This window comes from Cataglyphis hispanica, chromosome 6 (genome assembly GCF_021464435.1).
Source record: "Cataglyphis hispanica isolate Lineage 1 chromosome 6, ULB_Chis1_1.0, whole genome shotgun sequence".
NCBI classification, from domain to species: Eukaryota; Metazoa; Arthropoda; class Insecta; order Hymenoptera; family Formicidae; genus Cataglyphis; species Cataglyphis hispanica.
In genome coordinates, this window is record NC_065959.1 from 9729204 (window position 1) to 9755844 (window position 26641).

At 33.2% G+C, this 26641-nt stretch overlaps 4 protein-coding genes across 6 annotated transcripts; 1 reads left to right on the forward strand and 3 right to left on the reverse strand.

Annotated features, from left to right (window-relative positions):
* Positions 1-25: 25 nt before the first annotated feature.
* On the reverse strand, positions 26-11987 carry LOC126850674 (E3 ubiquitin-protein ligase RNF19A-like). Of its 3 annotated transcripts, none has more exons than XM_050593907.1 (13): positions 11652-11987; positions 8867-9012; positions 8626-8768; positions 8327-8516; positions 7905-8216; positions 7676-7820; positions 7457-7593; positions 6901-6998; positions 2586-2784; positions 2276-2471; positions 2015-2180; positions 1524-1906; positions 26-1450 (listed from the first exon to the last, which is right to left on the reverse strand). In XM_050593907.1, the coding sequence occupies exons 2-13, from the start codon at positions 9009-9011 to the stop codon at positions 1207-1209; spliced, it is 2358 nt and encodes a 785-aa protein (XP_050449864.1). In that variant the 5' UTR covers position 9012; positions 11652-11987; the 3' UTR covers positions 26-1206. The 3 variants fall into 3 exon arrangements, with proteins under 3 accessions (XP_050449864.1, XP_050449862.1, XP_050449863.1); XM_050593905.1 differs by having other exon boundaries at positions 8849-9012; XM_050593906.1 differs by lacking the exon at positions 11652-11987 and adding an exon at positions 9949-10217 and having other exon boundaries at positions 8849-9012.
* LOC126850684 (uncharacterized) lies at positions 2794-6586 on the forward strand. The gene is made up of 3 exons (XM_050593923.1): positions 2794-4294; positions 4427-4663; positions 4734-6586. Exons 1-3 carry the CDS (start codon positions 4175-4177, stop codon positions 5676-5678), a joined length of 1302 nt encoding a protein of 433 aa, XP_050449880.1. The 5' UTR covers positions 2794-4174; the 3' UTR covers positions 5679-6586.
* Positions 11988-12500: 513 nt separating the features above from the next.
* On the reverse strand, positions 12501-14201 carry LOC126850690 (dihydroorotate dehydrogenase (quinone)-like). Its single transcript, XM_050593938.1, has 2 exons — positions 13397-14201; positions 12501-13331 (listed from the first exon to the last, which is right to left on the reverse strand). Exons 1-2 carry the CDS (start codon positions 13746-13748, stop codon positions 12514-12516), a joined length of 1170 nt encoding a protein of 389 aa, XP_050449895.1. The 5' UTR covers positions 13749-14201; the 3' UTR covers positions 12501-12513.
* Positions 14202-20765: 6564 nt separating this feature from the next.
* LOC126850693 (odorant receptor 13a-like) lies at positions 20766-23997 on the reverse strand. The gene is made up of 4 exons (XM_050593941.1): positions 23866-23997; positions 23183-23657; positions 21209-21439; positions 20766-21103 (listed from the first exon to the last, which is right to left on the reverse strand). Exons 1-4 carry the CDS (start codon positions 23995-23997, stop codon positions 20766-20768), a joined length of 1176 nt encoding a protein of 391 aa, XP_050449898.1.
* Positions 23998-26641: the final 2644 nt, after the last annotated feature.

Below are 26641 nucleotides of genomic sequence, written 5' to 3' on the forward strand. Positions count from 1 at the left end.
ACAGGATGTTTGATAGAAGTAAGGCTATTTGTCATATTACATATATTTTCATACAGCAAGGACAGACAGGTTTTCTGTGAAATATGTATATTCAAATATTTTTATATGTATATTGGCCGATAGATTAAATAAGAATGCCTAATACTTAAAGACATAATGAGCAGAATTCGATTTATAAAATGCAGCGATAATCTGCGACATTAACTTTCATCTTTGTATATTTTTTTTTCCCTAGCTTGTATCGTCCGCCCGCTCGTTACAAACCAGATTTTGATAATATTTATTAAATAATATAAGATTAATAAGATTAAATAAGATTAATATTATTCTAGGCATAGAGATAATATAATTATTTTTTCTATTGCATAGTAACAATATCTTCATAAATTATAAAATATCAAAGTATAAATATTAAAGAATTGATAAGGCTCTCAAATTAAAAACACAATTTAAATTTTCTGGGCTATTAAGAGCCAATACATAATAGTTCAAATTTCAAGAAAAATTATTTTTTTGAAACTAAATGGTTGTGTGCAGGGCATAAATTTTACTTGGTATCCGAATTCCTGATTCAGCGATTTCTCCCAATATTTTTCTAGCTTATGCTTCTTTAGCAGGTTATGAGATATTTAAAATGAATTAAAAATGGATCTTAGTTTAGAGATTTAATTTAAGAACTTGGTGTCGTACCAAATAACATTTGTGTCCTGAACACAATCATTTAATTTCAGAAAAGTTAAGTTTTCTTGAAACTTATACTATTATTACTATCATTCGCGTTTGATTCTTAATAGTCCGGAAAATCTAAATCATATTATAAAACATCATTTTATAAAATTAACTTGCGAGAAAAAAATTTTGTATATTTGATCTTTTTTTTTCATTGTTTATAACGAATTGGAGGCCAATACGTATATATATAGTATGCTCACAATTTTTAGTATATGTATAATCACAGCGCAAATGCACACGATCACTAAAATTACTTTACCCTACTTTATTTCTTCCCTCGTAATATTCAAAGTATATGCATATTGTGTACGTCGTTATGTACAATTATCGCGTTCATTCAGCGCCTTATACAATATTATGTAATTTAATACATATATACACACTCAACAATGTATATACGCACGTATACATACGTCGTGACGTTTTGAGAAATATGTGTATATCATGACACCCACAGGCTCAGTCTTAAATTTTTTAGCAATGTAAGCTTTCGTCTGTACTATTAAGGCTTTGCCCTTCGTCATAAGGCGTGAATATTCGATTGCCGGAAATTTGCGATACAGTTGATGTCGGCTCCTCTATAACAGATAATCGTTTCTCGCGATCCGTAGATACCGCTGAAGTATGAAAAAATACGTTTCTTAAAGTGGCCACGTTGACGCGCTCCCGCGAAGTGTCTTCTACAGGACTCTCGACGTTTAACTCACCGTTCAAATTCCTAAACAAACACATTATTGATAAACGAATGCAATAATTTCACGAACTGTGACATTTAATTTCATGATTCGTACTTGGATATCTTTTGAGAATCCGTTTCTGGTTCTGCATCTTTGTTTCGCTTACGGCCTCCCATTGAACGATTATTCATTCCGCAACTTTCCAATTTGCCACCTACTACTCTCTCTTGATCCGCTTCTATTACACTGACGTGATCATCGAATCGTACTCGTTCTGAACCACCATCTTCCCCGCACATGGTCCAGTTACTCGAATCGCTGCACTGACGATCAAATGTGAGTTTACGACGAGTGCGTTTTGCTAAACCAGGTGCCACTTCTTCTAACGAGCTTAAAGAAGTAGCTTGTCCAGCAGAGTCCATGTGACCGCCGTTAGTAGAGCTAACTGCCTGTTCTCCTTCTGTGCTTCTGCCACCACTGATTGAACTGCCATCGATCTATATATATGTGTAAAAGAGAGATGATAATAAAAATATAGTGCCAGTTATAAATTACTTTAATTTGTTTAAATCAAATTTAATATATGAAAATGAAGTATAATAAACCTTAAAGTTAAGAACTGAACCAGCCAAGGCTCTTGTGGAGGCTGCGCCATCGTCTAAAGCAATGGAAGCGTTTACGGATTTTTCTGATAAACTAGTAGCTGCGGAAGCGGTCTCGCTACATGAACTGAAGCGTTGCGTAGACGTGACGTCAGCCTGGACCTCCAATCTGTATACGTAATCAGATATGTTGTGTGTAATATATTATATTACAAAAACAAAAAGACACATTATCATAATCCGCGCGAGAGAAGAGTAACATACCTTTGACCTCCAGGAAGTACGCTAGAAGCTATACTTCCTGCAAGACTAGTGCCTGCGAGGGCTACATTGCTAGCACTTTCGCGATCATTTTCTCGACCCAGTTTCTCCAACTGACTGCCGCTACCCAATGAAAGCGAGGCTTCCCCTATTGAAGGATTGCCGCCGCGATGACTCGCAACGTCTATCGATGCCGCATCTGCAATATTGCAGCGATTTGTAAATGGGATCTGATAATTTGGTCTCGACAGAAGATATGAATAGTGGCTAAAGATTTAATTTGACGATACATAGACAAATATTGCATGCTTACCTCCACCGTTGCGGACACCTAAAGCCCCCATCAACTCGTTTTCATCGTCAAAATCGAAACGTACTCCGGTACCACTCGTGGAGACACCGCAGCCTCCGCTTCGGCAGAGCGATACTGGAACCACTCCATAGACGTAAAACAATAAAATGGGTACACCGATACCCACAGCTAATCCTGCCAATATTGGTGATACTAAAACCTGCGGAGAATTATAGCGATAAATTATAAGTGTCTCTTCTTGTTGGAAAAACTTTTATACTCTCTCATAACGCGTCGCTTGTCATGACAACAAAAAATTACGATCAAAGTATAGTGTTTATATAGAAATAATATTGTTAATGTCTTTAAGACTTCCTTCTCTCTTGTGCTGTAAATAATGTAGCCGATACCCGTTAAGTAATATAAATAGAAGCAATTGGATACATCGAAGGTCGATGTAATTTTACGATGTAAGAAAATCCGATGATAAAAATCTATCTCACTTAATGTTACTCGATAAAACTATGAATCTTATTATCGACAAAAAAATGTAATCAATTTAAATAGATCATTTATGACATAATATATCCGGTCTTATCCACAACGGAACGATAACTAATCGTATCATTATATCTAGAAGTATATAACTATGTATATAATTTATATTTATAAGTAGAATATCAAAATTATAATTTTTGTCTTAGTTCGTTGACACGGTTTTAAATTTTCATTTATCAATGAGCTATAGAGCATAAACGGAAAACTAAGCCATTATATGCGCGATGCATTTCCATATGTTGTATACATTTCCCCGCTTGTCATGTCTTGTCTCTTATAATTGGATAGAAATAGAACAATGGCGTTGTCAGTCATCGACATAGCCGATGATAGCGCGAATGCAGGGAAAGGCGCGATTTTCAGATTTTCTGACAGATTCCGGAACGAAGAGACGCGCAGCGTCGAGAGGAGACACGCGGGTAGAGACGTAGAGAAGAGATCCGGGAGGGGCAGAAGGAAGAGGATATTGATCGGGAGTAGGCATGCGCGTATGTCGTTATCTTCTCTTCGTCCCACCCTGCTGCGGCGGCAGGCAAGCCTAAGGTAAGCGACAATAGAACATGCGTCGCGTCGGCCAGTAGCTTGAGGTCCACGTCGCACCGCATCAATTAAGTAGCGCGCGCTCAAGGCGCTTAGATCTAGAAAGAAGCGGTACCGAGGGCGTGTCGAGTCAAGGTAGCCGCACTCCTCTCATGCCGGGTCGTCGAACTATGCCAGTCCGTCGCGAATCGGCGCAGAATCGGCGGCGGCGGACGTAACCGGGAAGAGGCAGCGACACGAAACGAGGAGGGTTTCATTCAGCGACGGTGATTTCACGGTGTGGCAGACACACATATACGTACGCGTATAGTATAATTGAGCAAATGTATATATAATAAAGTCCGCTGCACATCGATGGAATATCGTCATTCGGCAGCGCACATGCCTTGTTAATGTTGGCTGAGAGGGTAGACCAATTGGTTGAGTGAAGAAACGCCCGAGCAATACTGACCAGCGCTAATTGCAAAGGAGAATAGAATAAAACCTAAGGGACAACGAACTAGGAGGGAATCATGTCAGACTTGGATGACGAAACCGATACTTCATGCGGGGAGGAGCAAATTGTCTCGGATTGGGAGGTCCAGAAGGAGTGGCTCGAGAGCGTATTATCGAAGTACCACGATGGAAGAGCGGTTAGTCATGTTGATATAATATATGATATACATAACGATGCGCTCTAGATATAATTTCGATAAATCTTAGATATGATTGACGCATTAACAATTCAATTTGAACACTGCTGATCGCTGTAACAATTTCTTCAGGTTGAAATCTTAAAGTTTAATGTAAGCCCCGGATGTACGACTAGCGAGAGCGTGCTGAGCGCTATCACCAGCGTTACAGGGAATTATTTGTTAGCATCGACGACGGATCCGACGGATAAACCGTCGGATAAGCGCAGATTATCCATTATCATAAAGCAACTGCCTAGAGATCCGTTTAGCCGCTTCTTCGTAACGGAAGGTCAATTCGATCTCCGAGAGATTAAATTTTATACACAGGTAAGCGACAAAGTGATGGAATTTTTTTTTCTGTTTGACGTGTTCTTGACATCGCGCACTTGTACATCAGGTGATGCCAGATTTGAAGGAGTTCAATCGAAGACAATTAGGACCGAATCCGGAGGAACCGATTATATTACCGGTTCCAGAATGCTACCACGCTCATTACAGTCCTGCAGGCGGAACTGACGACAGCCCGGTGCCGCCGGAATCGATACTAGTGTTGGACGACTTAGGCGCTTCGCGTTTTGAGAGTGTCAAATTCTCGGAGGGACTAACGTTAGATCAAGCGACGGTCGCGTTGGATGCCATCGCTCGCATACACGCTCATTCCCTATCAATAAAAGTCGTGGACGGGGAATCTTTATCCGAGCGTTACCCATTCCTTTTCCAAACGGCGAAAGCGACAGACTCATATCAACAATTGGTGGAGCGCGGTTTACCGCAGTTGGCGCACTTTCTAGAAAGCAGACCAGGACTAGAAGCGGTCCTCGAGACTCTGCTAGTTTTACGACCCCGCACTAAAGACATAATCTCGGCTCTTCTCGCTCCGGAGGGCCCATTGGCATTGATAACCCACACCGACTTCTGGAGCAATAATCTACTCTTCAGGGATACTTGCGGAAGTGCGGAATGCTACATTCTCGATTGGCAGATGGTTACTTACAGTCGACCGACGAACGATGTCGCATTGTTGTTGGTGAGTTCAGTGCCCACCGAGTTACGCCGCAAGCACACTGAATCACTTCTAAACACATACTGGAATAAGCTGAATTGGACATGCTCGCATCTTGGCCTAAATATTCCTAAGGATTTGGGTTATACCAGAGAGGATCTTGACAAAGACTATAGAAAGTCTCAATTACTGGCGCTTTTACTTTGTATCGGATCGGTGGATGTCGCGCTCGGTGATCCCCTCACAGAGCAACGACTAATTGATGTCCTTGAAGATCTATATAATGATGGTGTACTGACGGACGAAGCTGTCGTCGCGACAAACGAAACCGATCCATAATTATTGCTGCCGTTACAATATTAACGTATCTACCGAAAAATTAATATTTCTATCAGGGCTGTGACTCGAAGCGAAGAGTTTCACATGAAGCAATAGATACTTCAATAGCCCATACGTAGCTTAAAGATGCAATCTTTGTATTTCCAACCCAAAGGAGGCTTAAGCCAGCAATAACAAAAGCGGGCGACGAAGAAGATAGTTGCAAAAAAAGCATGTCGGAAGAATATAATGGACGTTAGAAATTTATGCTATCTATTTATGCTATAATTTATATTCTTTCGGTTTCTTTCTCTTTGCGACGAGACTATCTAGACAAGCGGGACAAATGATTGATCAAGATCAAATGATGCTTAACCATAAATGTCTCGATTATACATTAGTGTAAGCTTTGACAACTATTACTCTTTAAAAGCTACAATGATATTTTAATGACTGGTGCAAGATTCGCTTGCTATTCGATGAAAGTAAGATAAAATCGGAAGCAAACTTTTTAAGAGAAACTGCATTACATAAAAATATTGATTTCTTATCAACAGATATAGGTTTTTCCTGTGAATGTGAATTTTCAATTCAGTTTTTTATTCACATAGAAATTGTTGATGAATGTCTACACTGTGCCAAGTCGTTAAAGATTTAGGCAAGTAGTTGTGATACAATTACTAAGATAAAATCAATTAGATTCGTGATTATAAGAAATTATAGTACATGCATTACAGTATTTTCGAGATGTACATGAAACATAAAACAATTATGTTTCATCCGCCCGAATACACGTCCCGTAAATTTCTTCCGACAATTATTCCAGCGAGAACGCGGTGTTTTGTTAACGCTATATACAATTATTATCAAGTATTATCCATTTTCTCTGTATAAAATGTATGGATAAAATATACCTTGATGTTATCATGAATAGCAAATGCAGTTCCTATAGTTCCTTATATTAGTACAGATAACAAATCAATAAAAAACAATTTCTTTTTTTTTAATAACAAAAAATGGTATTCATGCGATGAATTACTTATATTTTATAGAATTTCCAAAGATTTTTCAAAGAATAAGAGGAATTTTATATTATTTAGAATAATAGGCAATGCTTATTAATTATGAAAATCATATGATATCTAGATACATGATTATTAATTAATATTTTGCAAACATTGAAACACACAGATTCTCTCTCTCTCTCTCTTAAATTATTATAAAAAGTATATAATAAACTTACCGATGCAGTAACTCCCCCAGCAATAAAAGCATTTCTTTTGTGCTTGTTAGCCTTCTCGTATCTCGTATATAATTTTTGTCCCACCCATACTGGTATACCTTGAGTATAAAATATATATATATATATATATATATATATATATATATATATATATATATATACATATAATTTAATTGTAAACATATTTTTTTTTCAGTGTGATTTTCATGTGGCAACTAGTGATGGGAACAAATTCAATATGTACTTAAAAATCCGAATTGAATCCAATAATCAAGTTTCATTTTCTAAGATTCGAATAATACTCATAAGAAATAATATTTAATATATTATATTTGCGAAGTAATCGAATTTAGGACAATTATATTCGAATTTTAAATTGAGCATCTGCAAGATTTGAAATAATACTCATAAAGAATCGAATCTTTTCAAGTAGTACTCGAACTCTAAGATAAAGAAAGATGTATTTATGATACTTCTTTCACATCCACTCATTGGCAACATATTTTTATATTAGCGTAATATATGTATATTGACTCTTTAAAATATTATAACTAACCTATGATCATGGCCGGAAATGCTATACCAGCTACGAGACCAATTCCGATTGGTGCTCCTACCAAAGTTCCAAGTTGCCAAAGGATCTTTTTTTTTCTAGACCACGGTTTTTTACCCCAAAAAGTGCAGCCAGAAGGACTGTAAGCAGAACAGAAGAATGTTTAAACCTGTCTGTTTGGATGTTGCATATGCATTTACAGCTTTATTCGAAATATAATACCTAAGATAATGAAGATCGCTTATTTCTTTCATGCAAAGCCAACAAAATTCCGCGCCACAAACTGCACACGTCATGTGATTACAACTTCCATCGTCCATCTTGACAATGAGAACTTGACATCTCGGACACGGTTTTATATCATCTCCTAAACAGATCACAAATTATAATTATAATTATAATATCAAAGTTTAATAAATATTACTTGTTGTAATGTGCGATTATTACTTACTATGTTGTGAATCACTTTGACTGAAACTTAAAGAAGAGCTACGCTCGTAATATTGAGAACGTTGCGCTCTCGCAGCATCGCACGTTTGATTAGGATGCCAGCGTGCTTTACAATGATAGCAAAAGTATGAATCACAACCAGGTCGCTCACAACGCAATTTTGGACACGAAGCGCAACCACTGGCGATTACAGCGAAACTGCAATCTGGAGCAGGACACCATCTTGCATCAGGTTCTACGGCAAGGACTCTTCGAACCATAAAATCTTCGTACTTCTCTAATTGTGTTTGATCATTCAAGATCATCCGAATATCTGTATACGTGAAAAAGTAACAAAGAATTATGAATGTTAAGAGCTTACAAATCTTATAAAAAAAACACAAGATTTACAAAAAAATTATATATATAGAATAATATACTCACCATTTGGATGTAGCAGTTCTGAACACTCAGGGCAAGCAATATTGACTCTGGACTCAGAGATTTCTACTTTCAGATATTGTTGAAAACAATCGTAGCAGCTGCGATGATGGCAAGATTGGATAACAGGAAAGAATTCTATTGGTAGCTCAGTCAAGCATAATGGACATTCCATTAGCCCATTCTCATTACTCTGAAATAACATATTATGTAAAACAAGTTTAATGGTTTGTCAACAAATAAATCTACTGAAATATATTTTTCTCTCTACAAAATATATATGATTATGATTTTGCTAATACCTTTCCTGCAGATGAAAGTACAGAACCTTTGCTGGAAGCACGTTGTAGATCTATATTGTGAAATTGGAAATGACTTGAACCATTGCTTACTCTAGCCTCTCCTTTTTCGACGTCCGTTATCCTGCCGCTTGATTGATCTTTAGCTGCGCAAAAAATATTTTCAATCTTGAAAAATTAAGTTCATTTTCATTATCATTGTAGCTTAATAAAATCCAGAAATTACTTTTTGTATTTCTATTACTTGCGCTAGGCGTTCTTGTGATACGTCGGCCAATGAGCGGGCTGGAATATAATAATCTTCGCAGAGAAAATCGGGGAAATATCCTCCGAGGACGAGGTGGTCCGCCGTTACAACCTCCCAATCCATTATCACTTTCTTTAAACATCCTGAAAAATATTGAGAAATATTACTTACGACGTTATTACAAGTCCTCGTAATATTTAAAATGATACGTTTTGCGATAAAACTATACATTGCAAATAAATGAGGATTTTGAAATTTTAATTAAATTGCACAATTTATTAAAAAAAATTTTTATTACACTATTATATTATATCGTGTAACACATGTCTTTATATGTTATTATATTATCAAACATAAATTTGTGAAAATAATTCAATCAAAAATTGAATTGAATAGAATTTTCAATAAATATACAGCTGATTAAACAGAATTAAGATATTATACTGCTTAGAAAATATATATTGTTCTGCTTTTTATATACATTTTATATAAATTTAAAGATTGATAAAATTATATATAATACGCAATATAAACAAAATATCGCAAATATATTAATCAAATAATAAAAGTAATTCTGGCAAACTTGCAACACGCATATGACGGCACTGATAATAACATTCTCACTACTGTTTGTTTCATCAGTCCTGTGATTCATAAAAATAATTGAACCTGATGAACGCACATCATAATTTGTGTCAGAAAATGTTGGAATGATGCTCACCTTCATACCATGTTATACTTACTAAATATATATATGCTTATCAAGATATTTACAAAAATAAAAGCAATCCTTGAGAGAAGGCAAAATATACGATAAATTAAAATCAAGCGTGTGTATAAACTGAACGAGAAAATTATCTCATTTTAAATTACAGATTTGCCGATAGGAATTTCAAGAAATATCTTAGTATTCGAAAAAAATATAAAAATATTTATTATAAAATATATTAATATAATAATATTAATTTAATATAAAAATATGTAACAGCTGAGAATGTTCTTTATTGAAAAATAAATCGAAGAAAATATCGTTTGCAAGACATTTGTTTTTATCATAGTAGTAGCTACTGTATTCTCACCTGTTTTACAATGCACATTGACACTTTTAAAATAATGACGGCAGTGTTTTATTTTAGACACGGCGTCGCACGTCAGTTGCGCATTCGTTGATATCTTGTAAATTTTTCCTCGAAACGAATTCGCTGCTTTCTCTGACGGAATGATATGTACTAGTAACAAAACACGATGATCTTTGGCGATTTCACCGCCATTATAATACGTATGAATAATCAGTGTGTGTGTGTGTGTGTGTGTGTGTGTGTGTGTGTGTGTTGCAAATCTTAGTCATGTAACGCGACAGTTTCGACACACTCGATTCGAAGAAGAGATTGTATCTTCTCCGTAAGGTATTTTCAATATAAAGATTTTCAATATGATCATTCATTATCTCACTTAAATCAGTTCCCGAAATACATAAAATACATTTTACACTACAAGTATGAATTATTTATCTGACTACTCCATTATATTATCGTGATTGAGTGATCAATAAAACAACAAAAAAGTATTTGTTCAAGCAAAATCCACTTGAGAATATTATTGAAAAAATAAAATTTTATTATCTATTAATATTATTAAATTATATTTATAATTTATAATTTATCAAAGTTTTTTTATAAGCTGTAATATTTCAAATAAATAATTCAAAATTAATATAAAATATACTTTTGTAATTATATGTATATACAAGATATCTCATCAAAAGTGACCACCTCCTTTTGTCTTTTAAACTAAAAGAGATAAATCATAACAAATATATATCAAATTAAATAATTCAATTATATAATATAAATTTAAATATATAAATAAGCTTTCCTACATACATAAAAAGAAGTTATATCCAAAGAAAAAAACGATAATGTAATTTTTATAATTGATGTTTTTCAATTTTTCAGTATCCTTTCTAAATAAGCTAAGATTAATACGAAATTGGACTATTCTTGTCAGATTACATCAATAATATTACATACTTTTCTATTTTATTTTCAGTAATTTAAAATAACATTATTTTTATGCAGATTAAATTAAAATAACTATTTTATAAATACATATAATAATATTTCACAACTAATACTTGATGCCCTTTTTAACCGTTTTTTTAAAAAGATAAGTTTTTAGAGTTTTTATATCGAACAGCTCTTAAAGCAGATCTTATAAAATCAGCTGATTAATAACAAAAACGTGTTCGTCTTCAAACGAATTAATAGATAGCTAGAATTAATAAATGGCACAATCGTATCGAATAAATTAGATATGACGCGAGTCAATTAGATGTTCCTTATTCTGCGTGCATGATTTAAAACGTGGCACCGTCCATCGCGAGAGTTTTATCGCCGAAGACGCAGAGTATGCGATGACTCTCCGCAACGAAAATGTGTTGCAACTGTCATAGAAACGTGAAAAAATCTCGCTGTCACGTATCGCATTTCGAATAATCGCCATTAGTACACAAACGAGAATAGTATGTATCGAGGATTCTGTTTACCAATGGAAAACGCGCATTACGTCGTTCTTTGCGTCAACGAGCGCTGCAAGGACGAACGATTTTTTTCTCGCGAAAAGAATGCGCGAGATAAGGCGCGGCAAATTCGTCGCGTTTTGTCTCGTGCCGTGGATATCTCGCGCGTCGATAACCAGCACTTGTGCAGGTGCGAATGAGTCGTGACTCAGTCTCTCCTGAGACGAGAGACAACTTGTGCGCGACCGGAGCGGGAACACGTACCTTTATCGCGCTATTGAATCTAGCCAGCTGGACCCGCCGAGATGTACACGGCACCGCGATATCTTGTGGGATACCCGAATCGCACAGGATTACACGAATATCCTTGCAATTTGTTGGTTAAGGATGTTCACTTGACACAACAGCTGACTGTTCCGTTTGCGACGGTGATACGGGAGAGAACTTGAAATCAACTGAGATAGCTACGCACAACCGCGATTCAGGATGCGTATTGGTAACGCCACCAAGCAGCGATGATCAACATTACATATGTCTCCAAGAAATTCAAATGACAGAAGCGGTGCAATTAGTGACACGGACATATACGATGCTAGTAGAATAATTATTAAAATAAAGGAATTATTATAATTAAAATAATAAATAACAAAATAATTAATAATTATTTAAGGATTGAAATTAAAATAATTATTTACTATTAAAGTAATAAATTATTTACTATCAAAATAATTAATTTACTATTTACTATTAAAATAATTGATTAACTATTTACTATTAAAATGATTAATTAATTGTTTACTATTAAAATAATTTATAATTATTTGAGAACGAATTTTGTCTCTATAAATCATAAATTATAAAGAGGAAAATAGCCTGTGTATATAAAAAATGATGTTAATATAACAACAGTTAGATATATCACAAAATATAAATGGATTGATACATAATATTGACAATACATATCTTTTGACTTTAATCAAACATAACTAATTAATCTTATTTTATTATGATATAATCAATTGTATATAATATTTTTTATCTATTGCACATTTTATATACATTACATTGAACAATATATATTATTCATGTATATAAAGGCATTAGAATTATGTACAATAAGATATATTCATCTATTCTTGGTATCCTTACCAATCGCATCAGCCACAGAAGAAAAACCATTAGTTTCAAGTATCTTACATAATTCCTTTTTTATTTTGACTACTATTGGTGGTCCATTAAACACATACGAAGTATAAAGTTGTACTAAGGAAGCTCCAGCTTTTATTTTGACATAAGCATCAGCACCAGAAAAGATACCACCTACACCAATAATTGGGATGCTGCCATGTGTTCGTCTATACATGTCAGAAATGATAGCGGTAGAAATATCTGCAAGAGGTGCACCACTGAGACCGCCACTTTCTTCCTTATTTGGATTAATCAAATTTGGCCATGTGATTGTTGTATTGCACAAAATTAAACCATCAACTTTAGATTTCTTTCTTAAAATTACATCTGCTACATCTTGTCGTTCAGGATCTGACAAATCTGGTGCCAGCTTTAAAAGCAATGGTTGTTTGCTACCAATCAGTTCTCTTGCTGCATTTATTCTGGTCAGTATTTCTTCTAAATTCTTGTTTTGCAAGGATCTTAAGCCTGGTGTGTTAGGACTAGACATATTGATCACAAAGTAATCTGCTACATCCATAAATCTTTTTATACCGTCAATGTAATCTTGGACTGCGTCTTTTGTCTCTTTGTTTTTTCCTAAATTCACTCCAATAATACCATCAAAATTTGTCTCTTTCAGTTTCTTAAGGTGTTCCCATACAATATCATGATCATCACTATTAAAGCCATATCTATTCACAACTGCATTATCCTCTGGTAGTCTAAACACTCTGGGTTTTGGATTACCAGGCTGTGCTTTAGGTGTCACAGATCCTGCAAATTATAAGATAATTATTTTATTACACATATTATTTATAATTATTATACATAGATTTTACCTATTTCTACAAAACTAAAACCAATCTGATGCAATTCTTTTACTGCCTCTCCATATTTATCGAATCCTGCAGCCATGCCAATTGGATTCTTAAATTGCAAACCCAGCACAGTAGTTTGAAGTAAACTAGAATCTTCTGTTGTCTGCTTCGATACAAGACCCCATTTTAGAGATTTCACTGCAAGATTGTGGGCAATTTCTGGATCTAACAACTGAGCTAGAGGAATAACTATTTCCTTGTAAAATCTTTCATTGCCTTGATAGAGTGAAATACCACCAAACAAAGCAATGGCACTGCTTGTCACAGTGATAAGTGATTTAAATTTTGCCTTGTTGCTTAATCGTTGTGCCATCTCAGCATTTAAAATATTTATTTAGACTTGCAAAAATTATCCCGAGCCACAATCAACATATGCAAATATAAAATTCAATTTTATTGAAACCAGATCACGTGTTTGTTACCTAACAAATTCGGTTAGATAAAATTAAATTAATAATTCTCATAAATGTATAGATAGCAATATCACAAATATGCATGATAATTTCATAAATCGTCGTACATCGTCATTCTCAAGTAACTATAACAAACCACTAACGAAACATTTCAAATGAAAATAAAAACAAATATGTAAACTACATTGTAATAAGCATAGATAAGACAAGCACTGATAAGATATTATTAAAGATCGCCAGCCTTACGGAAATATTTGCGTAATTCAAATTCCATTGTACGCTAACACTCTCTTAAGAAATACTACGGTCAAAATAAGAAATAATAAGTATAATTACAGAAATAATAATAACAAAAAATGCAATTACTTGAGAAAAAAATTATTATATTAGTATATACTATATATATATATATATATATATATATATATATATATATATATATATATATGTGTACAAAACTGTGAAATGTTAAAATAATTTAATATAAACATAAATAAAGGAAAAAAATATAAATATAAAATAAATAATGTATAAGTATAAATAATAATATAAGAGTAAAAATAACACAAATAATAATAATACAAATAATATGTACAGATATAGTATAATAATATTAATAAAAATATAAATGACAATATAAATATAATTTAATATAAATATAACTATATATTAATCATATATAGAATATAAACATAAGCGTTTGCCTTTATTTAAGGAGTGGGAGGTAAAGGTTACATAGAAAAAGATACACTCTGTTTCGTGCATAGCGCTCTTTTTTGCTACACTACGCGCGAGTAAGAGAGAACGCAAGGGACAGAGTTTATCCTTTTCTACGTGCACTTTTACCCCATTCCTCAATATTCGATCTATACTATACTCCGTCCAACGAGAAAATGACTATAGTCTACGCATAGACAGGCAAAGTGGGGAGAGAGTGGCGTGCTATTCTGTACCGTATTTGTAAATACGTCTCTCTCCTTCGGAGACCTGCGCAAAATAGACGAGTTTTCGTCCGATCCGTCGTCATTCTCTCGTTGGACGGAGTATAGATATATTATGTCTGATATAGAAATATTTGTAAAAATACGATATGATGAATTAATTATATATACACTACTCAAAAGAAAAGGGAACACTTTTTATATCTTAAAAATTTGGCTATTTTCAAACTGCTGAAACTCGACGAACAAACGTCGTAGACAAAAAATTATAAAGCATTTTAAAGCTTGAAGTTTCACGTTTAACGCACTATCGGTGATTTTTTTAAATTTTTGTATCTTCCTTGTGTTATGCTTTAAAAAAGAACACATTGCTTTGTTCCTTAAAATTACGTACACTTTGACAGTCCGCAGCTCGACAAAAAAATTTCTCTCAATAATAATAATTTAATTCAAGTTCCACAAACTACATTTTACCTACAAAATGCTTTTTTTAAATTCTTTCTACAATTTTTTTTGACCGAGCTATACAATTTTGAAACTAAACCTGTCTTTTTTAGGAATAATGTCTAGGATACTCGACGAAAAATCATCGTAGACAAACGTGCGTGCGTGCGTGCATGCGTACGTGCGTGTGTGTGTTATAGCAGATATAAGAACCCCACAGTTTATCATTCCAGGAGTATTTAATGACTCCAATCTATTCTGCTGTGTGTGTGTGCGCGCGCGCACTTAATATTGTGTCTGCATTTAATATTATATATTATCTCTACTATTATATATATATATATATATCTCCTCTCTGCCGAATTATCGCTTGCTCTCGCATATTTATGCATCTTTGGATTAAATCATTTAGAATGAAATTCCACCAGATGGTAAACGTCATTTTCAGAAAACTAATGATTTCAAAGTCATGTAACTCGGTCAAAAGAAATCGTAAAACAATTTGAAAAAAAAAGTATTTTGTAGGCAAAATGTTCTAATTTGTGGCGCCTGAGTTGAATTATTCGAGATAAATTTTTTTATCGAGCTACAGAGTGTCAAAGATAATTAAAAAAAAAGATTATTTAAGGAACAAAACAATGAGATCTTTTTTAAAATATAGAAAAAGAAAGATACAAAATTTTTTTTCAACCATTGACAGCGCGTTAAATTTGAAACTTCAAGCTTCAAAATGCTTTTTAATTTTTGTCTACAATGATTTTTCGCCGAGTATCAACATCATTTCTAAAAAAGACAGGTTTAGTTTCAAAATTGTATAGCTCGGTCAAAAAAAATTGTACAAAAAATTTAAAAAAAGTATTTTGTAGGTAAAATCTTGTTTGTGGAGCTTAAATTGAATTATTTGAGAGAAATTTTTTTATTGAGTTGAGTGTCAAAGTGTGCTTAATCCTGTTCCCCGACCAGTTACGGAGATTCGATTCAGGAGTAGTTGAAGATCCTCGATACTCTCAGCCAAAATAACTGTGTCATCAGCGTATTCGAAGGTGCTGATGCGCATTCCATTTACCCTGATATTGAGATCCAATTCGTCAATAGCCTCCTTAAAAATTCTGTCCGCATATAATTTGAACAAGAGGAAAGAGAGAATGCATCCTTATTTAACTCCTCTCCGTATATCCATTTCTGGTGATATGGAATTACCAATTCGCAATTCGGCTTTCTGTTGTCAAACTCTTTATTATATATATATATTTATATATATATATATATATATATATATATATATATATATATATATACAAGGTGTCCGATAATTCGCGGATTACCCTTTAAGGAAGGTAGAGGTGTTATTCTGAATAGAAAAGTCCTGTACCATTTTGTGCTTTTCTCAATATTTAAGAAAATATTAATTTTAAAAGATCAGCCAACGAAGTGCCGCGAAAAGCTCGCGGCGCGAAGATGCTTCCCACTGTCAATTGATACTCGGTCCGCGGCGAAGCAATGGGAGGAGCGGTTTGCGAGCGTGCTTCGCTATGGCAACCGAAAGAATTACACACATAATGCGCGCTCCGTTTTATGTATGTGATCTTTTCATTATGTATGTACTTCTTTCGGCTGCCATAGCGAAGCACGCTCGCAAACTGCTCCTCCCATTGTTTCGTCGCGGACCGAGTATCAATTGACAGTGGGAAGCATCTTCGCGCTGCGAGCTTTTCACGGCACTTCGTTGGCTGATCTTTTAAAATTAATTTTCTTAAATATTGAGAAAATCACAAAATGGTACAGGACTTTTTTTATTCAGAATAACACCCTCTACCTTCTCTTAAAGGGTGATCCGTGAATTATCGGACACCCTGTATATATTCGGACATCTTTCACATCTACTCCGATCTCAATGAGGAGTTCAATGAGTTTGTCATGTCGCACCCTGTCAAATGCTTTCTCGTAGTCCACGAAACATCCTGTCGGTGATCACGGCACTTTTGTAAGAGAATGTTGAAGTCAAAGAGTGTGTGCCAAAGGCGCTCCTGAATCCGAATAGTTTAGGTCCATCTTGCATTTTGTATTCGCATAAATGATGCGCAGGAATGTTCTTAGCATGATATATATGATTCATAAGGCTATTCAGACGATAATCTGTATATTTTTTTGGGATCTTCCATTTCCTCATATTTTTCGTTCATCCATCGTTGTTTTGCTAGCTTGATTTCTTTTCTTATTGTGCTTTGCAAATTCCCATACTCTACTGGATTGCTCTTAAGCAATCAACACCTCTCCATTAGATCTAGGACGTCGTCATCCATAGTCTCCTCTTCATTCGTACTGGTGTCCCTAAATGATGTGTACTAGCATCGAGAATGATCTGTTTTACTTCGTTCCATTGAGTATCAACGTTGTTATTGTTAATGTCCTTAGACATTTGATTTAGCCTGCTGTTGAGGTCCCTTCTAATTTTCTCTTTTACGCCAGCGTACAACTTAAAAGTATCAATTTTCTTACAAACTTGCCTTCTTCTAACAGTTTTCAGCGTTAATATTATATCTGCCACAAGTGGATTGTGATCTGAGCCGATATCCGCTTGTGGATAAGTTGTAATTCTGTTTATGACGTTTCTGAAGTGTTTATTCACTAACACAATCAATTTGGTTCCTAATTGGTGTAGGACTATCTACAGTTTCAAGAGGCGATTTCCATGTATATAAGCGACGTTTTGGGAGTAACCATGTGGTGGCTATCACCATCTCCGCTTCTTGGCAGAACTCAAAAAGTCTATCGCCTCTCTCGTTGCACTGTCCCAAATCGTATTCCCCAATTAAATCGGATCTTCTTTCTTGTCCAACTTTAACGTTGAAATCACTCATAATCATGGTGATGCTGTCATTATGAACGCTGTCAAGTATATTTTTGATAGTCTGATACAGTTTTTCGACTTCTTCGTGATACTCACTTTCCGATGTCGGTGCATATATCTGCACAAGATGTCGAAAAGATATCCATGAAGCATGAGATCCTATCTGAGATGGGCACAAAGTTCTTAACATACCTGACGAATTCCGACTTGACGAATATCCCCACTCCATTTCTATGGTGTCGGTCATTCTCAGCACTCCCCGAGTAATACAGCGCCCCCTCTTGGCCATCTTGGCTCGCTTATTCCCATGAACTTGATTTTCGTCTTCTTTATCTCTTTTATTGCATTCGCAAGTTTTCCAGCTGCGAATAGACTTCTAACGTTCCAGGTGGACACGCGTAATTTGGATTTCACTATTTTGAGCCGGGAGATTCTTCGGATCCCCTGCCCATCAAAGGGCTGCCCGGGACTGGGGGCCATCTTGTTTCCTCGCCATAGCGATTTTCTGGGAATCAAATGTCCGAAGTGCTTTCCCGTTGCCTTCTTCAGATAATATTCAGCCACTTCTAATCTGGAGAACAGACGCTGTTCATAGCCGCTCAATCTGAGACAGATGCTGTTCGGTACCATATCTGGCTACCCTCACTTAGTTTAACCTGCAGGTCGATGCAGTGTACCGGAATGTGGCCTTGGGAGCTAGAGTATAGCCATAAGTGAGAGCTAAACCCGCCACAAAGACCAATTATCAACAACGATCACCTAGCTAGCTGATGCGACCGTTGCGGCAAGAGGTGCTATCTCTACAGAGAATCCCATACACCCTGAAGAATTATTAGAAAGATAAATATATTAAAAAAATAATTTTTTTTAATAAATATATTTATTTAAAAAAAATATTTAAAAAAAAATTAAAAATAATTTTTAGAAATTTCTTAATATAAATTGGTCTTAAGTTTTTATAATTATATAAGAAAAATAATAGATAAAATATTAAGGAAATAGAATTTGCTTATATTAATTAGAATTATGTTAATTATATTAAATATATATATTTAATTATATTAAATAGAATTAAATAAAAAAAACGCTTAATAAAAGAATTATTATTAAATAAAATTTGACTAAACATCGCCGATCTTTAGCCGGACGCACGGTGAGCCGCGCTGTGACAATTAAACATTCATGCACACTAGCAAGCGCGCGACTTGCCGACGTGCATCCGTCTATAGATCAGCGATGATTGACCAGACTTTACTCAATAATAATTCTTTTATTAAGTGTTATCAAAAAAATGGTAAAGGACTTTTCTGCTTGGTTTAATCCGCTTTATCTGCACATTACGGGTGGCGATTATTATTAGACACCCCATATAGAGCGATATATAGAGCTATGTCCTCCCACTCACATATATTTGTTTTTTCTGTTTATTATAAGGAAAAGGGAGTACTCGATTCTTTTCTAAAATGGAATTAGCAAATCAAATTAATTGCTTGATTTCACTTTTAGAATCTTTCTCTTCAGACGTCTAAGAAAATCTATAACATGTTCTAGAGAATCTATAACATGTTCATCTAGAGAAATTCTCAAAACATTTTGAGAACTGTCTGACAGAATATCTTCTAGATGTCTAAGAACTAGTGTTCAGCTTTCATTTGCTCTTCCTCAGGACATCCTGAGTATAGTATCGCGAGATAAAGTTTAGATGTGCATAAGATATCCCCGTAATGTCCATCCTGGATATCCTTCGGGTTTTCAGAGAATGTCATAGTGCTGTCTAAAATACTATTTGGAAAAACATCCGCATCTGCATTTGTAAAGATTTCGAGAAAACATGATTTATACAAATAAACAGGTCTGCTTAATAATAGTCATTTTATTCTTCTTTTTTGTTTTCACTATATTTTGTGATACATTAATTGTTTCGTTTGATTCTATTCTATTTGATTTGATCAAAAATATAGAAAAAAAGTATTATTGGCATTTATAAGAAAGTATTATTGGCATTTATGAAAATTATAAAGTACTAAATTGCAAACAAATTAAAAAATTATTATATGTTTGCAAAAAACAATGGTCTATATGATGTAGTTAAGAATTTGAAGAAAGGGATCATAAAATATGATACATCATTTTCCATGACATTATCACAATTAACTAGGAATATAGTAGTCATTAATGTCTTTGTTTATAAATGGGTCGATCATTTGCAATATTTTTTCATATTTATATCTTATTAAAGTTATACAATTTTCATACTTACATGATCTATTATTTTCCAAGATATTATCATTAAAAAAATTGAAAGAAACACAGTTTTTTATTATGAAAGCTAAAAAGTCAAACATTAAATAAGAAAAAAAAATTTTTATTTTTATTCTGATATTTTTTAATTATGTTTATCACATTAATATGCAACATTTTTTATTTTGGAATGATTCTTCCTTTGTCGCGAGAATATATACAATTTAGAAGTTAATGCAATTTTTGAAACAATAAATAATTTCAAAAAGTTTTTGATGTATATTTTATATTTTATTATTATACAAGTAGCGATTCTCAATTTAGTATAAATACTATAGTTGAATGTATATTGATCATATAATTAGCAATTTTATTAAAATTCTATTATTATGTTTTTCTAAATATTTAATTGATAAAATATTTTTCATGTATCAGAAGTTTTATGTGTCCATCATTACACGTAGAACAGATAAATATGAAGCAGAAGTTTTTAGGATGCTCATGTAAGTTCCGAGGTCTACAATAAGATTGCCAGCTTGCAACTTAATTGGAAGTTGGTTCCACATCATGATAAACACTATGTTTCTTGTCACTTTCGCAGGAAGATTATACCAAGCGCACTGATAAACAGACTGCGCGACTTCTTCCATCTGCGTTTTTAAATAATCTCCGACAATACTATATACTGTTAATTGTGCCAAAAAAGCACTAAGTACCATAAAACTTTTTGACATCATACTAAAATCGCTAGTTGTCAATGCAACAATAAATTGAAATCCTGTAAAGATATATATTCATCTAATATAAATTTTTCTAGCATTTCGTACTTTTTTGTCGATGCAGTATGTTATCAAATATATCGAAACACTAACAGCATATTCACCTACTATACATATAAGCATACTGCTGATAAATAGTTGTACCACTAAAACAAAACTAACTATCTCAGCAAGCTTTCTAGCCATTCTTATCAAATGATCGTGTCTCAAAATTAATGCACTAAAACGTTTGTAAACATCCGGGCTTGTAACGTCAAAGTTGATGAAACTGGCCTTTAAAATTTTCAATTGGCCACAAACATGCAATGTAATGTGGAGGAACAGAGAATCGCTACCTTAAAAAAATTGTGGTTAATAACATCTTTCATATTTAGATAAATAGGACAACATAGAAGCTTGCGCAAATTGTTTTGATCTTGATATACAGGGTGTCCGATAATTCGCGGATCACCCTTTAAGGGAAGATAGAGGATGTTATTCTGAATAGAAAAGTTCTGTATCGTTTTGTGATTTTCTCAATATTTAAGAAAATATTAATTTTAAAAGATCAGCCAACAAAATGCCGCGAAAAGCTCGCGGCGCGAAGATGCTTCCCACTGTCAATTGATACTCGGTCCGTGGTGAAGCAACGAGAGGAGCGGTTTGCGAGCGTGCTTCGCTATGGAAGCCAAAAGAAACACACATAATGCGCGCTCCGTTTTATGTATGTGATCTTTTCATTATGTGTGTAATTCTTTCGGTTGCCATAGCGAAGCACGCTTGCAAACCGCTCCTCCTATTGCTTCTCCGCGGACCGAGTATCAATTGACAGTGAGAGGCATCTTCGCGTCGCGAGCTTTTCGCGGCACTTCGTTGGCTGATCTTTTAAAATTAATATTTTCTTAAATATTGAGAAAATCACAAAATGGTACAGGACTTTTCTATTCAGAATAACACTCTCTACCTTCCCTTAAAGGGTGATCCGCGAATTATCGGACACCCTGTATATTGTCAAAATCATCACCCTGAGTAAGTATCAAAATTTTAACTGTCTCTCGTTATTTATTAAAAAGTTATAAACAAAAAATATTTCACGAATTGCATGTAATTTTCGGACACAAAATGTATATTTAATAGAACTTACTTTTAGCAGATTTATTCATTTACATGTAGTAAATCATGAACAGGGGAAAGATTCTGCGCCTCCCTTCGCACCCCTTTCCCGAAAAAAATCTAATCTAACCCAAGTCTTTTTTAAGAGGCATAAGAGAGGCTCAGTAGTATATGTTAAGATTGTGAATTCATAATAGAGACTACGTGTCTAATGATATTGCCACAAGTTTACTAAGTAAGAGGAAAATGTTTACTACATGCACAATAGTATAACAATTTTACGTGGAAATTTCTAAACAAAAAAAATAGAAGATCTAATTTTGTACTTCTTATTCAACGAATTGTCTATTTTGATATTTAAAACATTTTTATAATTTATTTACATTTCTTGAAACGTGATAATTTACACGCGCAGGCAAAAAATGTTTCTTTCATGTCTTTCGGAAAAGGATTGAGTTAGGTTAGGTTTTTTTTTCGGAAAGGGAGTGTAGAAAGAGTTCTTTTGCCCATGCGTTCAATTTATTGCATGAATAAATCAATCAATCTGCTAAGAAAATTACGTATAATTCGTGAAACAGTTTTTGTTTATAACTTTTTAATAAACAACAAGCAACAACTAAAATTTTTTAGTGCTTATTCAAGATGGTAACCTTGATATATGTCAAAGTCAATTCAAGTTTGATATCCTCTTATAAACATTTACCATGCACTTAAAACAGAAATGCAGAATTTCGAAAATTTATTACGAGATGTACACCTATGTGCACGTGTATGTGCGTGTGTATGTGTGTGCATGTGTGTATATGTGCGTGCGTGCGTCCGTGCGTGTGTGTGTCCGTGCGCGCGCGTGCACGCGTGAGTGTGTGTGTGTGTGTGTGTGTGTGTGTGTGATGAGTAATTTAAAAAATATCTGAAATAATATTTAGGAGAGGTATAAATATTTTGTTGTTTACATATATGTAATAATATTATGGCTAATGTCTTACCATGATTACTGGTGCACATGACCATCAGATAGATATATTCTAGCACGAAAATTACTAAATACATGCTCATCGAGATGTGAAAATGCGCCAAAGTACATGTCGACGGAACAGCGTATCCCGCTTGATGACCTAGAATGGTTATATTAACTTTCTCTTCCTCGCTGCTCACTGACACATGTCCAACGATGAAGATGAGTGAATCGATATAAGTAATCAACAAAGCGATAATCGAGATCATCCTTCCCCAAGAGGCGTGCTTTCGCATGATAACGCGCTTCTCCTCGGTGTCGATTGCGACATAATCGTTCATAGCAGAAGAGTAATTGCAAATCAGATTATCGGCGTATATGCGGAACCATATTATTTTTAACAAAGCAAGAATACCGCATGCCAAAAGCGTAAGAGCATCAAGATTCGCATACGCACCGGTACAATTGTAATAGAGCTCGAGACCTTGTACGATCACCATCACGCTCTGCATAGAAAGTATCAGATCGATTTATTTTGCAAAGTTGCTTTATATTCGTTTTTTTACGTCAATATTAGTTTGAACGTTCAACCTTGATTTTTCGATAAAATCATATAATACATATTGTTTTTATATATTAATTTTTATATATTGAAAACAGAAGAGAAGCTCTAGTATGATGTTCATACTGTAAACTTAAAATTGAGAAACATACCAACCCGCAAGTAGACAAGATATGGCGAGCTAAAGCAAACTTATTGTATTTTTGCAGAGGCCAACCACCTATAGGTACAGTTAAGATTTTGAGAGGGGTCATAGCGTACGCCATTTCATTCTTCCATTCCATGATTGCAACTATAAGTTGAGACTGTTGCATGATAGTTACTACCTAATGCTGGTTTTTGTTCATAATACGGATCGATCATTGCAGTAGAGAAGTTGCATTCGCGATTCATATCTTATTGAAATTATGATGCAATTTTGATGCTTATATTAACATGCTATCGAAATACTATATTATTTTCCAAAATGCAGTTGTTTCAACATGAGGGAAGTATTTTTGTATGAAAGGATGAAGAACGAAAGGGAAGAGAGAGTATTTTATTTTTCTTTCGGTTTCAGTTGTAGCTGACTTGTAGTAACTTTTTTTTGAAATTGTATACTTTATTACATATTTCATCATATAAAATACGATCCAATTTTTAATTTAGTGTGTCATTTTTTAATTAACAATATAAACATTTTTCACAATTTTTATATTAATTAAATTAAATTATTAGAGGGAGAGGGAGGCGAATCTAATCTTGTTTAAAATATATATATATATATATATATATATATATATATATATATATATATATAATGAATATGTGTATTGACTATGAAAATATTAAACAATAATATATTGAAATATAATTATATTTTTCTGTTTTATTTAACTACATACATCATTTTTTATATTTACAATAACGCAGAAAGTAGCAAAGACTTTTTTATTTATCAACTGTCATCTGAATGATATGTCAAGAATGATATGTATGTTAAGGTGGTTTTCAGGACATCCATCATAGTAGTTCGTGCGAAATAGAAAAATTTTCTAGCACTTATCCGAAGAGAGATTTTCATTCTCATCATAATGAATATCAAATCCTTCACTATAATGGGCGCCACATGGAGCTATATATGGCGTAAACGATCGATTTGCTTTGAGTCTGAAAGATATCGCCGGCATACAAAAAGGTTTGTATTAAATAAAATTGAATAAATACCATCATTTTTACCATTTCTTTATAATCGTTACTATTAAATGACAGGATAATTCCTACTCCTAAAAATCACGTGTTGAATATATTTTATATATGTATATATATATATATATATATATATATATATATATATATATATATGTATGTATATATATATATATATATGTATGTATGTATGTATATATATATGTAGGGTGTTCTCGAATTAAATGGCCAAATTTAAAATATGAATTTAGGACCTTACAACAAAGAAAAAATTTTCTTCTGAAAGTATGCTCGCAAACGATTCGTTCAAAAGATATTGACTTCTGAAGTAGGAACGAATAATTTTGAAATAATCTAGATTTATTCTATACCCTAAAAATTACCTTTTTAAAAAAAAGGTAAAAAAAAGGCGCTAAGTACACGCTATGTGAAAAAATATTATATTTAAATAATAACATTTTAATAAATATATTTTGTATAAAATAATTATTTAAATTTCTTATAAAAATAATGATATCAAAAAATGCGCCAAAAGCATAAAAATTTATCCTATAAAATATTTTTATTTTATTATTTCCAATATTAAGAAAAATTATATTTAATAAATGGCATTATAATTAAAGTAATAGTATAGCTAAAATAAAAGTTATTTTCTAAATAACTAAATGCACAATATACGCATCTAAGGCTTTGGGATATAATTATTGAAAGAAAATTTCTCATAAATTCTAAATCGCATAAGATAAACATACATCAAAGCAAGGTATAAAAACTTGGCGTACCCGAATATCATTAAAACGTGTACATTTTATAAATATGTACGTTATTTTGATTATTTTAATATAATAAATGTGAATGATAATATATATAATATATAATATATATACATAATATATAATATATATACATAATATGTATTTATAATAGTAACTTTGTATATATTTGTACAAAACTTAATAAAATTTAATATAATATATAAATATTCAATATAATAATATTTCTATTATATGATTGATGCAACTAATTTTCACATAATATGAACCAACACAAATAAATTTATGACAATATGTTTTAATGTGACCCGGGCAAGTTTTTATATCTTGCTTTGATGTAAGTTTGTCTTATGCGATTCTCTACACCCACAAAAAATAATTGTTTTTTTAAAAAAGTATGCAATTATTTGCAATATATTTTTTTATAAGAATTTTTTATTTTTTCTTTACACCAATTGATTCATTTTATTATTCTGTACATAAATTACGATACAATTATCCAACACTAAATAATTTTCGAGATATTTTATATTTTATACTAAAATATGTCAGATTAAGATACAAAATAACTCAAAAAATTCATAATGAAAAAATACTTTATTATAGTGTTTTGGAAAGCTCTCGATATAAGCTATGGGTGTTTCCATTTAAGAAATTAAAGGTGTCCTTAACTTGACCTTAACGATGCCATCCAAGATCAAACCAATGACACCATCTTATGTTCCCCTCAAAACCATACAATTTTTGTTCAAAATGTTTTTCTCTAAAATGCTTAATTTTTGAAAGAAAAGGGATATACGGGTGGTCTAGGACACTCTGTATATATATATATATATATATATATATATATATATATATACAGGGTGTCCTAGACCACCCGTACATCCTCTTTTCTATATATATATATATATATATATATATATATATATATATATATATATGATTGTAAATATGCATGAAATGGGCA

Excerpts from the sequence above, each read along its gene's own strand:
- LOC126850684 (XM_050593923.1), top strand. The coding sequence starts at position 4,175 with ATGTCAGACTTGGATGACGAAACCGATACTTCATGCGGGGAGGAGCAA. Across the intron at positions 4,295-4,426 it reads AGTACCACGATGGAAGAGCG|GTTGAAATCTTAAAGTTTAA; the intron begins GTTAGTCATGTT and ends CAATTTCTTCAG. Across the intron at positions 4,664-4,733 it reads AGATTAAATTTTATACACAG|GTGATGCCAGATTTGAAGGA; the intron begins GTAAGCGACAAA and ends CTTGTACATCAG.
- LOC126850674 (XM_050593905.1), bottom strand. The coding sequence starts at position 9,011 with ATGTTTAAAGAAAGTGATAATGGATTGGGAGGTTGTAACGGCGGACCA. Across the intron at positions 6,999-7,456 it reads ATTTCCGGCCATGATCATAG|GTATACCAGTATGGGTGGGA; the intron begins GTTAGTTATAAT and ends TTTATACTCAAG. Across the intron at positions 2,181-2,275 it reads GTACTTCCTGGAGGTCAAAG|ATTGGAGGTCCAGGCTGACG; the intron begins GTATGTTACTCT and ends TTACGTATACAG.
- LOC126850690 (XM_050593938.1), bottom strand. The coding sequence starts at position 13,748 with ATGGCACAACGATTAAGCAACAAGGCAAAATTTAAATCACTTATCACT. Across the intron at positions 13,332-13,396 it reads TTTTAGTTTTGTAGAAATAG|GATCTGTGACACCTAAAGCA; the intron begins GTAAAATCTATG and ends TATAATTTGCAG.
- LOC126850693 (XM_050593941.1), bottom strand. The coding sequence starts at position 23,997 with ATGGAATGGAAGAATGAAATGGCGTACGCTATGACCCCTCTCAAAATC. Across the intron at positions 21,440-23,182 it reads CATGTGCACCAGTAATCATG|GTAGCGATTCTCTGTTCCTC; the intron begins GTAAGACATTAG and ends AATTTTTTTAAG. Across the intron at positions 21,104-21,208 it reads TATGCTTATATGTATAGTAG|GATTTCAATTTATTGTTGCA; the intron begins GTGAATATGCTG and ends ATATCTTTACAG.